At 39.3% G+C, this 17,242-nt stretch overlaps 2 protein-coding genes across 2 annotated transcripts in view; both read right to left on the bottom strand.

Annotated features, from left to right (window-relative positions):
* The window catches only part of LOC147678528 (extracellular calcium-sensing receptor-like), a 100,655-nt gene extending 99,932 nt beyond the window's left edge, over positions 1 to 723 (bottom strand). The window contains exon 1 of the mRNA XM_086945673.1: positions 579 to 723. Coding sequence (XP_086801799.1) covers positions 579 to 723 — 145 coding nt within the window. The remainder of the gene's footprint in view (positions 1 to 578) is intronic.
* Positions 724 to 9,391: 8,668 nt separating this feature from the next.
* The window catches only part of LOC147678527 (vomeronasal type-2 receptor 26-like), a 194,644-nt gene continuing 186,793 nt past the window's right edge, over positions 9,392 to 17,242 (bottom strand). Inside the window, exons 6-7 of the mRNA XM_086945672.1 lie at positions 10,404 to 10,527; positions 9,392 to 10,311 (exon numbers count right to left, since the gene is read on the bottom strand). Coding sequence (XP_086801798.1) covers positions 9,392 to 10,311; positions 10,404 to 10,527 — 1,044 coding nt within the window. The remainder of the gene's footprint in view (positions 10,312 to 10,403; positions 10,528 to 17,242) is intronic.

The following is a 17,242-nucleotide window of genomic DNA, read 5'->3' as shown; positions in this document are numbered from 1 at the left end:
AAACAAGCACAAATTACAGTAAAAAACGGGCAAAACCAAAGGGGAGCGCTCAAGGCGGCAGCGAGGCCGGCGCTGAGTCAGAGGCAGGCACTGGGGGCACACGCAGCAGCTGGTGGCCGTGCGGCGCGGGGGTGTCCCACAAGTGGACAAGTATATCGTCTATGTCCATGTTTGACTTCCTTTTTATTGAAGGTGTGTACTTGTGATTTCAACTTGACTAAGGCTACTGTGTATATACACCAAACTCCATCACTGGTAGTGAAAAGAAAAGGAGATGCACTCGCATTGCAAATTTCCTTGATTGTTTTATTATTCACAAGCATTAGTAAAGCCTATGTGTTTTGGTCCTCTTTGAACATTGTCATGGATGCAAAGCAAGTCCGTCTTTCCTTTTTTTGACCATCTGTATATCTGCATTGATCCATTCAGTTGTTTTTTACAACCCTCCAATGGGTAATCCTCTCCAACTTATTTTTGTATGTTATGCATTTTTTTAAATGGTCACTGTTATTCAAAGCCTTTATGAGGCATAGCATCATGTATTAATTTACAGACCTCCCACGAGCCAGCGCTCTTACCTGCTGAATGCTTTGTGCCAATAAACAATCCATTACAGCTGCAACTGTTCCTTACTGAATAGCTTTCAATGCAGACAGGACCACTAACCTTTACATTCAGCCGCAGGTGGCAGCTCTTGCCAATTTCGGACTGGACTGTTCCCATGGGGCAACAGGGTCAGAGCTGATTTGCATATCGCCATTGTCTAACCCAGGGTGGTGTGGAGTGCAAAAAAACGATGGATTTGGGCCCAGATCTTTTGACTGGGGGAGTGTGTGACATTGATCCACATTCAGTCCATCACTTGTTGTTTTTGCAATTGCCGCCCTAAGTGCGCTGGGGATGCCCAGACGTGGGTCCCAGGCACTCCACACCACTTGGAGTGAAGCTAGCCGGGCTGATGAGAGGTGTTACCTCGAAACCGGTCCGGTCCTCGGATGCTTGATTCCGTTCTGGGAAGGACATGGCTTTTGTAGTTCGGACTGGACTGTTCCCATGGGGCAACAGGGTCAGAGCTGATTTGCATATCGCCATTGTCTAACCCAGGGTGGTGTGGAGTGCAAAAAAACGATGGATTTGGGCCCAGATCTTTTGACTGGGGGAGTGTGTGACATTGATCCACATTCAGTCCATCACTTGTTGTTTTTGCAATTGCCGCCCTAAGTGCGCTGGGGATGCCCAGACGTGGGTCCCAGGCACTCCACACCACTTGGAGTCAAGCTAGCCGGGCTGATGAGAGGTGTTACCTCGAAACCGGTCCGGTCCTCGGATGCTTGATTCCGTTCTGGGAAGGACATGGCTTTTGTAGTTCGGACTGGACTGTTCCCATGGGGCAACAGGGTCAGAGCTGATTTGCATATCGCCATTGTCTAACCCAGGGTGGTGTGGAGTGCAAAAAAACGATGGATTTGGGCCCAGATCTTTTGACTGGGGGAGTGTGTGACATTGATCCACATTCAGTCCATCACTTGTTGTTTTTGCAATTTAACATCACAGCATGTTGGTCCTTTGTGGGTGTGATAACACATTTTATCATGGTAGTTCAAACTGCAGTGGCAAGAAAACACCACTTTTATATACACCAAACTCCACCACTGACAGAGGATGTTATGTCTGTAGAACTGCCACCCCAGCAGATATGCTGGTGTGGAAAAATATCACAGTTTAAGAAGTTGTAAAATCTCCTAAGGTAACCCTTACTGAGAAAGACTGAAACAGTGGATAGAGTCTGTAATTTTAGGGTAGGCAAGCATACATTGAAGGGTGGCCTGGATGTTTGACAATGGCCTGGTTATAATGAGTGAGGCACTTGGAAGAAGCTACAAAGATGGAGAAGCTTGTGCTTGGCATTCATTTTTTAAAAAGAAGCCAGTGCAATCAGAATAAATATTTATGGGGGCGTGGCTTATGCCTGCTGACGATGGCTGCTTTTCCCTGAGTCTCCCGAGAGGCGGAGCGGAGGAGGAAACGACGAGGCTCCATTTCCCCGTCACAAGGATTCTAGCTTACGGGTGATGTTACAGGAAGACCTTCTGCATGTGATAGCCTGATTTGGAGCCTTTGCAGGCGACGAACGGACCTTCCTTTGCAATGTGAGTGACTGACACAGCTGCTGCGGTAACAGCGGCCATTTCGCAACGCCACAGACGGAGCGCTGCTCCTAGTGGTTTCTTATCTTTCATCTCTTGTGTGGCCGCTCCTTATTTGTTTCATATGCCTCCTGCATCTTCATAGCGCTTGTTTCCTATTATGCACTAATACGCCAGGAAAGCCTCCATATATGCACATAATTGATGTTGAGGTTTCCTCACCTCAGAACTGCCTCCATTTTGTTCAGAATGCCTCTGGAGCAGCTCTTTGAGGTGGTGTGTATTTTTATTTCTGAACTCTAAGTGCTAAAACATATTTTACACATCTCTCCAAAGCGCAACTTACGTGTATGGATGTCTTTTGGTGACTGACATGCGATTTCACCGTTTTTTCACCTATTTTTGAGTCATTGTTTGGTTGCTTATTTTTAATATGTAAAAAAAAATGTAAATTGATACTTGCATAGCACACTACTCCCCCGCAAGGGTTTCAAGGCGCTTGTACGAATACCGCTGTGGAACCCATCCTGGCTTTCCCTGTGAGGCGTCCACTCCTGGGCAACCCCAAGGTGGAGGCCAGGCATCCTTAGCGTTGTGGGGGTCGTTGTGGAGATTAAGCAAGCTATTGCCCAGAGTTGCAGAGTGGGACTCCATGACTGGAATAGGCACCGAGGCGAGAATTATCAGGTCTGTGGAATTTTTGAGCCCAAGACCTCCCGAGGCGGGGAATTGAACCCTGGTCCCGGGCTAGAGCTCTGCATCAGGGTCTGCCGCTCTAATCATTGAGCCACACTCCAAAGACAGGCTCTTTATCACCAATCACCTTTGTCTCTGCTCTTACAGCCTGTTTTCAGCGTCTCTTCATCACCAATTGCCTTTTGCCTACCTCGAGAACTGGTAGCTCTTCTTTCATTGTCTGCCTATTTACATACCTGCCTTTCTATTTACCAATATATTATTTATGCACTGTTTTTTCTTGCATAATTGGGATTTTCTCCCATTTCAATGGTCTCCTCAATGACATCAAGGTTATCTACACATGTTTCTTTGTGAATTCTATCATATTTATTCGTACTGTATATCCTATTAGGTATATTCTTTCAGGGTAATTTGCAAGTGCTTTCTCCTATTTGCCTCTTAGTATCATACACTTTTTATTGCTTTTGCTGCAGTTGCTTTTATTAGTTTATTGCGCATGTATAACATGTTTTCATTTTGCTGATTTATTCAATGTTTTTGCTTTTGAATTCACTACCTCTGTTATGGTGACACATTTGCTTTAACTTTGTCAAATGAATTAGTTTTTTTTTTCATCTATTTTATGCTGATAATATCCTTCAAGTTAGGCATGTGTATTTACCCATAGATTCAGTATATTAGTATTCAAGTTATTGTGAGGCCTCCTGTGTTTTTAGATTTTCTATGGGCAGACTCTCCAAAGTCCTGTCTAAGCCTTCTTCTTCTACGAAGGCATTTTTGACCCGTACTGGATCTAGATATCAGTGTTTATCAATGGAGGAAACATTGGATACTCCTTTCTCTAAGGCCTCCTCTATCACATCGACTTGTTCGATTCTAGTACTACCAAGGGCTCTATTAAAAGACTCAAAAAGGATCCTCCTTCTCCCCCAAAGCAGTTTACTTCAACCACAATCGATCTTTTATTAGATGAAATAAGGGCCTTAAAACCTTTCATTTAAGAGACAAAGTCCACTCTCCTAATGCTTTCAGATAAGTGGTCAACTGTGGACACCCGGGTCACCGTCCTGGAACAAAATATGGCTTCATTGGAATATTTTGTTTCTAAGATTGATCCCTTGTGTGCACAAGTCTCAGTCTTACATAAGCAGATTGAAAATGTGGAAAACAGGAATAGAAGAAACAATCTACGCATTTACGGTTCGGCAGAAAATTCAGAAGGTTCGGACCCTTTTGCTTTTTTCAAATCCTTTCTACCAAAATTACTTCATTTGCCAGACTCTACTACTCTTAACATACAAAGAGCACATCGTCTAGGCTCAATCCCTGGAGGCATAGCTGCTTCCATTGCAAGAAAACCAAGAGGTTTTATCTTGTACTCCCTCGAATACACTGACTTACTCATGATTTTATCTGCTGTAACATCCTTGAAACGTAATACTTGGTCAGAGAACCCTCTTTATTTTTCTCAAGATTATGCCAAGTCTACAGCGGATCGACACAAGGAATTTTTGTCCCTTCGACCACAACTACGCTCCATGGGAGCACGTTTTGGGCTTTTCCATCCTTGCCTTTTCAAGGTCACTCTCAATGATAAGACTACCACTTATGAAGATCCGATGAAATTGAAAAGCTTTCTGTACTCCCACAATGTTGATACAATGGAATTCGCCTCTGCGTCCCCTTCTAAATAGCCTCTGTATTTGTGAAATGTTTATGCTTCTTCAGGTTCATATCTAATGGTTCTAATTCCTTTTTTATGGTTATTGGTTTAGTGTTTTGACTTGTATTTCTCACATTACTGTTCTTCTGCCCAGACTTACCTTTATATCCTTTTTTACCCCAACAGATGTCCTTCCTGCATATCATTCCCCTTTCCTGATGTTCTTGGAGTCCGTGGATTTCATTCTCCCTTCCCGCCCTTCCCCCTGACTTTTTGATCTGTCATTGTTCTATGTGGCATCCACCCTCCCGTCCTCTCCATGTTTTGGATGTTTTGTATGTTATTTTTTTCTGATTATATCTTTTTCATTCTTTCCTCTTTTTCTCTTTCTTCTTCTTTTTTCTTACCTGTTCCTCTTCATGACTTTGCATCTTCTTTTCATGCTATTACCTTGTTTTATCCATTGTTTTTCATGGATATCTCTTGTTTGGTTTTTGATCCATTCTCACACAGTATTTACATGCTTTTATTGCTTTTGTTTTTCACATTTGTACTTTGACTGGTTTTTGAAATGTTTTTTTGAATTCTGTACATGCTTTTAAAAAACATATCTTGGAATGCTAGAGGTTTACATTCACCAATCAAAAGAAAGATAGTTTTAACACACCTTGCCAAATTAACTGCAGATATCGCTTGTTTACAAAAATCACACTTATCAGAGGAGGAATCTGCTAAGTTGAAGAGAGGTTGGATGGGCGAGGATCTTTTTCCCCAGATGATGGTAAACGTAATGGGGTTCTGATTTTATTTCGAATATCCCTTCACGTTAAAATGAGTTGTGTGGATAATTCAGGTAGATGGGTTCTAGTGAAATTCACATTAGATGAGGTACCTATTTCCATCTTAAATATTTATGCCCCAGCGACTGGTGATGCCTCTTTTTGGACCTCCCTAGCACCGCACATTACACAACACTATGTTGACAATTTTATTCTTGTAGGTGACTGCAATGAAGTCTTTGACCCATTTCTTGATAGACACTCATCTAGTGCTTACATCCCTCACACGTCACATAAATCCTTTAAACAATTTATTACTCAGTACAAACTTACTGATGCATGGAGACTTTGCAATCCCACATTGCGTGAATACTCCTTCTTCTCACCACCTAACCAGACCCAATCGCGATTAGATTACTTTTTCATTTCACACCACCTTTCCCAGTCCCTTATTGCTTCCGACATTGGTTCAATTTTAATTTCCGATCACGCGCCAGTCTCTATTAATTTGGATGTTTTACAAAACATAATTCTACTCGGAAATGGCGTTTTAATAATTCTCTCCTTCTTGATTCAGAATTTGTCTCATCCTTTTCATCCTTTTTCATGAATACTTTTTGCTCAATCATACTGATGATATTCAATTTCCTGTCATATGGGATGCCTTTAAAGCAACGGCCAGAGACTTTATTATTAGCTATGCTTCTCGCAAGCGGAAAAAAGCTCAACACATCACTTTCTATACTTCCAAATCTAAAGATTGCTTAACTGAGCTCATCGCCACTAAACTTCAATTCAATAAAGATTCAACATATAACGCCTCCAATTTTCTATTAAAATCCAGTGCTAAATTCTATGGTGGTCAAAATAAAGCTGGGAAATTATTGGCCAATTATTTAAAAATAAAACAAAATAAAATTAATATTGATTCCATTTTCGGTCAGGATGGTCTACTAAAGCACAAAGATGACGTCATTTTACAGGAATTTCTTCATTTTTACGAAACCTTATATTTCTCTGAATCAGTTTCTTCTGAGCAATCCATCTCTCGATTTCTGTCCAAGATTAAATCACCTTTTGATTTACCTCAAGATCTTTCCCCATTAGAAGCAGATATAACGCAACAAGAACTCTTTCATGCACTCAATACTCTCAAAATTGGAAAAGCCCCAGGCCCAGATGGGTTCATTGTTGAATTCTTTTCTCACTTTTCTAAATTGCTTATCCCCAAATTACATATTCTTCTTTTCACTTTTTTTGAATCCGGTTCTGCTTCTGGTACGTTCTCTGATGCTCTTATTTGAATTATTCCAAAACCAGGTAAGGATACTCAACACTGCAAAAACTATCGTCCCATCTCTTTAGTTAACACAGATTACAATTTTTTTTACGAAAGCGTTAGCCTTGCGTTAGATTCATATTTACCTGATCTTTTAGGAAAAGAACAGTCCAGTTTCGATAAAGGAAGGTTGCTGGCGGATAATACTAGATTATTTTTTTATATTCTTTCTAAGACCTCGCATTCTTCTCTCCCCCTTGCAGCCATAGCTTTAGATGCTGAAAAAGCTTTTGATAGGGTTGAGTGGGCATATCTTTTTCATACTCTGAAGTGGTTTGGTTTTGGTCCAAAAATTTCCACACTGATTTCACTCCTATATTCTCATCCAAGAGCAGCGATTTTGGCGAATGGTGGCTTATCTTCTTATTTCTCTCTTAATAGAGGGGTCAGACAGGGTTGTCCACTTTCACCTTTCTTATTTAATCTTGCCCTAGAACCTTTTTTGTTGTGGATTCGCCAAAATGACCCAATACATGGTTTCAATGTTCAACAATCTACAATTAAAATGGCAGCCTATGCCGATGATGTGTTCTTATTTTTATCACAACCTACTTCATCCCTTCCCACATTCTTAGATGAAGTTAATTCTTCTGTATATGTTTCTGGCTTCAAATTAAATACAGATAAATGCGAGATCCTACCCCTTACTAAATTTACTTTTCAAAATGATTTCTTTACTTGGAGTCCCAACTCTATTAAATATTTAGGTCTTCATTTTACATCTTCCCTTTCGGGTACAGTTAATTGTTGTATGGAAGACTGTATACAAAAATTAACTAACCTCACTACAAAATGGCAATTCTTGTATTTGTCCTGGTGGGCTAGACTAGATACCATCAAAATGATGCTTTCTCCTATTGTCCTCTTTACAATTTCTAATATACCATTTTCTGTATCCTTGAAACGTTTTAGAAAATCAATTCCATTTTGTCTACCTTTTTGTGGGGACATAAAAAATCTTGTATGTCTTTATCCAAATTGATGCGTCCTAAAAAGTCTTTTCTATTAAATCAAGCGTCCAACTAGATTACTGACTCCACTTCATCCTCCCCTCTTTGGTTGGCCTTGGAACGCTCTTTCATATCTCCTTTTACATTCAAGGAATATCTTTTGTTTACTCGTAAACCACAATCCATATCTACTCCCATTCTTAAATATACTTCCAAGATTCTTCCTCTCCTTCCTATTACTTCTTTTCTCGATCAGCCCATTTGGCACAATACATCTATCTTAATTAAAGGTAAACCCATTTTTTGGAAATCCTGGAGATTGCATGGCCTTATTTTTGGTTCACCAACTATTCCATCACAATCAGGTTATCTCATTCTCATTAGCTGCCTCCTCGTTTCATTTCCCTCCCACTTTTCACACTAAATATTTGTTATTGAAACTTGCATTACAATCTGCTTTTGATGCCTCTCTTGTTCCTCCTCCCCCCCCCCCTCGTGTCAGGAGTCCTCTGATAAACCTTCCCTACGCTCTTTACTTCTTAAACGTTCAAAAGCTTCAACTATTTATGCTGTTCTTCAATCTATACCCTCACCCCGTATTAAAACCAAGACGGAAGAAGCTTGGGAAGAAGATTTGGAAATTTCTTGGCATATTGAGTTATGGGACAAATTTTGGTTGAAGATTCGCAAATCTTCTAGGGCTGCTAACACAACTCAGACATTATTTTTCATTTATAACCGTCTATTATTACCACCACTGACTCTTAGTAAACGATATCCAGATACTTTTGACAAATGTTGGTCCTGCTCTTCACCACATGCAGACCTATTCCATATGCTTTTCAAATGTCCTCTAATTCATACTTTTTGGGTGAAGGTGTGGTCTCAAATTAACATGATTTTTTCTTCTACTCACTCTTTTTCTATTTCTCATATCTTCCTGAGCAGTGTTTCTCCTATTTGGGAACATTGTACTTTCAGGGTAAAAATAATCGATTTACTAATAGCAGTAGCTTTGCGACAAATTACCAAAAATTGGAAAGATTTCACTAAAGTCTCATATCAGGCTTGGTGGTACGCTGTTTGCTACAATCATAGATAAGATACAACATTTGTCTAACCCTTGATTTTAGCTACAAAGAGGAGAGAATTTTGGAGACCAGTTACAACATTTTTTGATATGAGTGCTCGAAGTTCTCTGTCTTTAACCCCGATACAACAAGAAGTTACTAAACCTCCATGATTTCCTATAGGTTACTATATGTACGTTTTCTATTTTACACTTTTTCTATTTATTGTATATTTCCTATGTAATTTATTGTTCTGTAATTTACCGGTTGCCAATCATGCTTACAGTCTTTCTTATTATTACTATTGGTTGTTTTGCTGTTTGATCATATTCATTATATGCAATGTCCTATTTTGTACATATTTACTTTATTTGTTTCAATAAAAACTTTTCTGAACGGAGAATAAATATTTATAGAAAAGAGCTTTAAAGAGCTTCAATGTGCAGCGTGAGTAAGAAGGACACATCTGCTGGTTGCTCCTTTGATTAAAAATTTAATCTTTGCCAAATATGGTATACTGCAATGAAAAGTAGCTTCACTAATCTGAAAGACAACTTTGAGAACTAGACAAGTTAGAACAGGTCAGCAACTAAATGAAAGTTGTACTTCTGTAGAGGATGAATGAAGCTAAAAAGAAGCCTTTGTATAAAACTAGCAGTACTGAATGCAAAAGAAGGCATGACATTATAAAGAAAGAGATCAGCAGGTTTTCACTGTTAATTAGAAAATGTTAGTTGCAATTACTCAATCCACATTTTTGAGACGTTTCCTCTTGTTTGCCAAAATATTCCTAGTATTCTTGTCTGGTCTTAGCAAGATGATGTAACACTTAGGAAAAAATATACAGGCAACCAAAGCAAAACTGGAAGACAAGATGGCGAAAATCTCCATGGCAACCATGTACCTTCCCTTAGTGCTGAGATAAGCTGGAATGAATGAGAGCCAGACACTGAGGAAGGCGAGCATGCTGAAGGTGATGAACTTTGCCTCATTGAAGCTATCAGGCAATTTTCTGGCTAGGAAGGCCACTATGAAGCTGATGGTGGCTAGAAGTCCAAGATATCCCAGCATGCACCAGAAAGCAATTGGAGATCCTTCATTGCATTCAACTATTATCTTTCCTGGCTGAGAGTGGGTATTATAGTCTGGGAACGGTGGCAAGTGACTCAACCACGATACACAGAGAATAACTTGAATGAGTGTACAAATAGTTACAATCATATAAACCAACTGGAGCCCAATCCATTGCTTTAAGTTACTCGTGGGATTGATAGCCTTAAAGGCAACAACCACCATAATCGTTTTAGCCAACACACAAGAGACGCAGAGAGCAAAAATGACACCAAAGGCAGCCTGACGGAGGAGGCATTTCTCTGAACTTGGGAAGCCAATGAAAAACAAGGAACAGAGGAAACAAAGAGCAAGTGCCAGTAATAGAAGGTAGCTGAGAAATCTGTTATTTGCTTTGACGATTGGGGTGTTCTTGAAATAAATAAATATTATCAGGATGCCAGAAGGTATTGCAGAGAGACCAATGCTAATTACTGCCAGGGTGGCTCCAAGAGGTTCTTCGTAGGACAGGAACTCTATAGTCTTTGGGATGCATCTGTTTTGTTTCTCATTGGGCCACTGGTCCCAGGGACACTTGTAGCAATTCAGAGAATCTGCAAAGAAAGAAAACAATAATCTGGCCCTGCATCACCTTCACCAAATGAGAGAGTAGTAGTTGGCTGCTCAGAGATGCTAATCTACTCACCAGTTTGATTGCTTATTTCTTCCAGTGGGCATAGGACACACATGAAGCAGCAGTCAGGCTCACCTTCTTTCACAGCTTTCCAAAAACCAGGAGGGCAGCTTGGACTGCACACAGAGAGAGGGACCTGTGTGATAAAAACATTACATTCAATCATTCATACAAATGTTTAAAAAAGCTCCTCACAATCATTTACAAGCAAAGTCTTCATTTTCAATTATTTTGTACACCCAGGATTTTCAAGTAGCTATACTATAAGAGGCTATACTCTATAATACCATATAATACTACTGATACTTCTAATAATAATAATAATATTAACAATGCAACACTAGTGCTACTACTACTTACTGCTCACAATAATAATGATGATAGCAATACTACTAATACTGTAAAACAAAATTGTCCCACAAATTTGCGACTAAGTTGGTAAGAAGTGGAATAATGGTACGAAGTTAGTTTTCGATGTTTAGCAATACCAATCACACAGATGTATATGAAACAGGAGGCTAAATTACAAGACATAGGCCAACCAATATAGTCATTGAACCACCAAAAATTAAAACACTATTGCACACATTACTTAAATTCAAGTCAAGATGTTAAAAAGAAAGCCAGAAAATTGTTTTTTGGAAAAATATATATACTTTGTGTATTTATTCAAATGTTAACATTTTATCACAGTGATAACAAATCATTAAAAAATATACATGAAGTATATTAGACATTTCATTAAAAGCATAAAAAATCACAAAGAATAAACAAAGCAAACATTGGTTTAAAAGTTCATAAGAACAGGGGTCGACGCGGCGTTTCGGTTACGGGCTAACAATAGACAACCTTCTTCAGGACCAAGTTCTAAAAGGAAACAGAAAATTACTTTTTTTGCATTTCCAATTTTTCACAGACAAAGCATATTTCCAATACAACACTACTTATTGGCTACACTATTCGGTGGTTGGCACTAGTCAAAAGTTGGTGATTATTAACATTATTGGTATTGTTAAAGCACATAACTTATTCATAGTGGTACCATTTAGTGAGTCCCAGTGTGTATTATCGGGGAGACTTTTATGGTATAGACATTTTATTCATCATGTCTAACAGTCAGCAAAGTTACCTGTATTTAGTAATGGCTTCCAGATATATCCTGGAGTGCCGTGAGCCGGTTGTAAAATCCGGTCAGAAACTGTTATGAGTTCGCGATGTTTTTGATCTAACATACGCTGTATTGGTATCTGAAAGTGATAATAAAGTATAGATCAATAATTTGTGTGCTCTTTTTTATCTTTGAGGTAACAAGTCAATATAGCACGTCACTACCTTGTATTTGTATAGGGAAGGATCACGCTCTGGTAGTAGGAGCCACCGATATTGGTTTTCAACTATGCTGTAGATAAATACACATCTTTTACCATATTGTAATCAAAGGAGTGATTATCAATTGTCATGTAGGATTCTAGTTAATTGTACTTACCCAGATTTTAATGACTGGCGGCTTAAAATTATCACGAGCTTTTCAATTGGCTTATGTATCAGTTTTGGCGTTCATACCATGGCGGGGATTCTCCTGCCACTATTAATATAAAGGATGGAATGTTTGTTAGGATCGCTATTTATTTAATAGTTCTCATTTGTAGTTTTGACGTGAAATTTCTAGTCACTACCTCTCTGTTAGTTTAGTATATACTCTCATAATGCAAGTTTTACTAAACAAGTTTGTGGCTGGCTGGCTTATTGTTAGTGCTATTATCTGTTTGAGGCAGTGCAATTGCAAGTTTTACTAAACAAGTATGAGGCTGGCTGACTTATTGTTAGTGCTATTATCTGTTTAAAGCGGTGCAATTGCAACCAATGATGTCACCTTTGTACCCATTGATCACACCCATTGTGCCTATGTTAGTGATGTTGGTATTTATGTAACTTCACTTGAATACGTTATTATATACTATATATTAGCACCGAAGTCTTGCCATGACAAAAAGTTAAATAGCACGTCTGATTTATTGTTGTGTCCATGACGCGTACAAAATATGATTGGGTTTGTGGCACCGTCGGAGTGACAATTACGATAGTTAGTCCTCCAGCGTGTGATAGTCATTTACCCGCTAAGGATTTGTCCAAAACATTTAAGGACCCACCCGCCAGTCTGATAAGGTGAAAATTTACAAAAAGCCGAAAATTCATTAAACGCAGAACAGCCGGGATGTTAAACAAATTATGTTCAGCGTGAGGCAAGTTAACCGGTAACAGGGTCGATCGCGCTCTGCTTACCTCGGGCTATGGATTCGGCCTCCCTGCTCCTACTCCGTCAGCGTATACTTGGATCTGGTCAGGATGAAAGTATCGAGTAAACGTTGTTTTCGCTATATTTATAATACGGCGTAGCTGATTGGGCGGTCAGTCTCCTGCTTGTTGGTTGGTTGACGGGATGTCACCTGACCTCTCGTATTGTATACAAACAACCATGAGTGGCGCGTTACCCAGCGTGATTACCGCGATATAGTCAGTTTAATATACGCGATAGCCTATTGTGTTTCAGCAATAATATGCGATATTTGGGGCAAAAAATAAACCGGGTTTATTTAATAAGGTTCGAGTGATGTCTGCTATCAACTCGCCTGTGATGTATATGTAATAAAACTCTATATTATTTCATAAATCGGAGTGGAAGCCACTGGTTGTTGGGACTACTCTCTAGTCTATCGCCCATGTTAGGGATGTGTCTATAATTAAGGCGTGTGGGTAATTTAAAGGAATTGATGCTAAAGGTTACGTAAGCGCTAAATCTGCACATAATACAGTTATGTGCCAGGGTGTCATGTATGGAGACATGATCGCAAATTGTAGGTGTAGCTAAATGCTGCAAAGTCATTACTATAATTTGAGATTCTGCATGGCACATACGTGTTGTACCTAAATGGAATGTTTGAGGAATATTATATGTTAAAGGACTTAATATATCATTATGCAGTGCAAATATATACATATATAAAAAAAATTTTGATAATGCACCCTTGATATAAACATCGGGATTATCTCATGCCTAATGTTGGTTAATCATAGTTCTCCTGTTTAAATTATCTTTTCCCAATCTTCTCTGCTGTTGAGGCCGGCGCGAACACTGTTGCATTTGGACATGTAAAATTCCTCGCGTCTTTTTGAAGAACATCACATTTTTAATACAGTATCACCGTTCTATGAAAACATCTCAATGTGGTCTCGTTACATAGACGACGTCTTTTTCATCTGGATGGGCCCTATAGAGACACTTAGAGAGTTTATTACATGGCTCAATCTTGGTGACAATAACCTTAAGTTCACTTCTCACATAGATAACAACAGCTGTGAATTCCTTGACCTGATCATTAAAAACGCTAATGGAACACTAAACGTAGAACTCTTCACAAAACCTACTGACAGAAACACTATGCTTCATCATAAAAGTAACCATCCACCTAGTCAAGTCAACAATATTCCATTTGGTCAATTTCTGAGACTTAAGAGAAATTGTACGACATCACAAGACTTCGAAAAACATGCCAGTGTCCTTAGAACTAAATTCCTAGAACGCGGATATCCCAAACGACTCATCAGACACTCATACAAGCGTGCCAAATATTATAACCGGGAGAACCTATTCCAACCCAAAGAAAAGGAGGAGCCCATTAACCAGCCTATAATCTTTGTTACGAATTATAATCCAATCAGCAACATACTTAAAAACATTATTAACAGAAATTGGCATCTAGTTATCGACAAACAACAAAACAGACTACCCAAACCTAGGTTCTCCTACAGAAGGAACAGAACCATCAGAAATAGCTTGGTTCATACATATAGGGAAACCAATATAGCAATCCAACCCTGTATTGACAATGCACCGATGCCAACAGGCACTTTCCCTTGTTCAGGTTGCCTTAACTGTAAAAACATAATTCGTGGAAATACTGTCACCATCAAAGACATTGTCTTAAAACCAATGAGTTTCATGAATTGTAGAACATGTAGTGTAATCTACCTCATCAGCTGCCCTTGCAAACTTATTTACATAGGGGAAACCTCCAGAGAAGTTCGAACAAGATTGAATGAGCACAGATCTGCTCTTAGTACAAGTAAGGTAGGGGCCCCTTTAACTGGACACTGGAAGACAGCTAAACATGAGATTAATGACCTTCGCTGGTGCTGTCTTGAGCATGTCAGTCTAAGCACAAGAGGTGGTAATTTGACTCAAAAAAGAAAAAGACGCGAGCAATTTTACATGTCCAAATGCAACAGTGTTCGCGCCGGCCTCAACAGCAGAGAAGATTGGGAAAAGATAATTTAAACAGGAGAACTATGATTAACCAACATTAGGCATGAGATAATCCCGATGTTTATATCAAGGGTGCATTATCAATTTTTTTTTTATATATGTATATATTTGCACTGCATAATGATATATTAAGTTCTTTAACATATAATATTCCTCAAACATTCCATTTAGGTACAACACGTATGTGCCAATCTGTCAATGCAGAATCTCAAATTATAGTAATGACTTTGCAGCATTTAGCTACACCTACAATTTGCGATCATGTCTCCATACATGACACCCTGGCACATAACTGTATAATGTGCAGATTTAGCGTTTACGTAACCTTTAGCATCAATTCCTTTAAATTACCCACACGCCTTAATTATAGACACATCCCTAACATGGGCGATAGACTAGAGAGTAGTCCCAACAACCAGTGGCTTCCACTCCGATTTATGAAATAATATAGAATTTTATTACATATACATCACAGGCGAGTTGATAGCAGACATCACTCGAACCTTATTAAATAAACCGTGTTTATTTTTTGCCCCAAATATCGCATATTATTGCTGAAACACAATAGATTATCGCGTATATTAAACTGACTATATCGCGGTAATCACGCTGGGTAACGCGCCACTCATGGTTGTTTGTATACAATACGAGAGGTCAGGTGACATCCCGTCAACCAACCAACAAGCAGGAGACTGACCGCCCAATCAGCTACGCCGTATTATAAATATAGCGAAAACAACGTTTACTCGATACTTTCATCCTGACCAGCTCCAAGTATACGCTGACGGAGTAGGAGCAGGGAGGCCGAATCCATAGCCCGAGGTAAGCAGAGCGCGATCGACCCTGTTACCGGTTAACTTGCCTCACGCTGAACATAATTTGTTTAACATCCCGGCTGTTCTGCGTTTAATGAATTTTCGGCTTTTTGTAAATTTTCACCCTATCAGACTGGCGGGTGGGTCCTTAAATGTTTTGGACAAATCCTTAGCGGGTAAATGACTATCACACGCTGGAGGACTAACTATCGTAATTGTCACTCCGACGGTGCCACAAACCCAACCATATTTTGTACGTGTCATGGACACAACAATAAATCAGACGTGCTATTTAACTTTTTGTCATGGCAAGACTTCGGTGCTAATATATAGTATATAATAACGTATTCAAGTGAAGTTACATAAATACCAACATCACTAACATAGGCACAATGGGTGTGATCAATAGGTACAAAGGTCACATCATTGGTTGCAATTGCACCGCTTTAAACAGATAATAGCACTAACAATAAGTCAGCCAGCCTCATACTTGTTTAGTAAAACTTGCAATTGCACTGCCTCAAACAGATAATAGCACTAACAATAAGCCAGCCAGCCACAAACTTGTTTAGTAAAACTTGCATTATGAGAGTATATACTAAACTAACAGAGAGGTAGTGACTAGAAATTTCACGTCAAAACTACAAATGAGAACTATTAAATAAATAGCGATCCTAACAAACATTCCATCCTTTATATTAATAGTGGCAGGAGAATCCCCGCCATGGTATGAACGCCAAAACTGATACACAAGCCAATTGAAAAGCTTGTGATAATTTTAAGCCGCCAGTCATTAAAATCTGGGTAAGTACAATTAACTAGAATCCTACATGACAATTGATAATCACTCCTTTGATTACAATATGGTAAAAGATGTGTATTTATCTACAGCATAGTTGAAAACCAATATCGGTGGCTCCTACTACCAGAGCGTGATCCTTCCCTATACAAATACAAGGTAGTGACGTGCTATATTGACTTGTTACCTCAAAGATAAAAAAGAGCACACAAATTATTGATCTATACTTTATTATCACTTTCAGATACCAATACAGCGTATGTTAGATCAAAAACATCGCGAACTCATAACAGTTTCTGACCGGATTTTACAACCGGCTCACGGCACTCCAGGATATATCTGGAAGCCATTACTAAATACAGGTAACTTTGCTGACTGTTAGACATGATGAATAAAATGTCTATACCATAAAAGTCTCCCCGATAATACACACTGGGACTCACTAAATTGTACCACTATGAATAAGTTATGTGCTTTAACAAATGAGGAAATATAAATTTTTGGTCAAGTTGTGTTCCCTAGCGTGTACCCCACCGTCTCCATGTACCAGCTTAAAGTGCATGTAACTTCCCTCCTGTGCCAGCCATGAAGACGCAAATACATTTGCGTCCAACGTTAACATGTCTTCTTTCAGACCCACCCTGAATGGGCCGAATAGTCCGTTCCTAAGTATGCTATGCCAACGTCTTTTTGTAGTGTACTTTACACGTTTTTCTGCTCTGGCAAAGTAGGCCCTGAATTTCTGCCATCGAGCCTTTTTTCTAGCTTCTGACTCTGAGGGCCTGAGCCCAGGCTGTCTTTGTACCCGTGAACTCTGACTTACTTCTAGCGCGGCCCACCGTGCTTAGCTCGGCCTGCTGCCTGCCAAGACTGACTTCAACCTTCGAATTATCTGTTCCGCTCCTCGAAAATA

The sequence above is a fragment of the Lissotriton vulgaris genome, chromosome 12, assembly GCF_964263255.1.
Source record: "Lissotriton vulgaris chromosome 12, aLisVul1.2, whole genome shotgun sequence".
Lineage (NCBI taxonomy): Eukaryota > Metazoa > Chordata > Amphibia > Caudata > Salamandridae > Lissotriton > Lissotriton vulgaris.
Note: the sequence above shows the minus strand (reverse complement) of the source record. Positions and strands in the feature narration are given on the sequence as shown.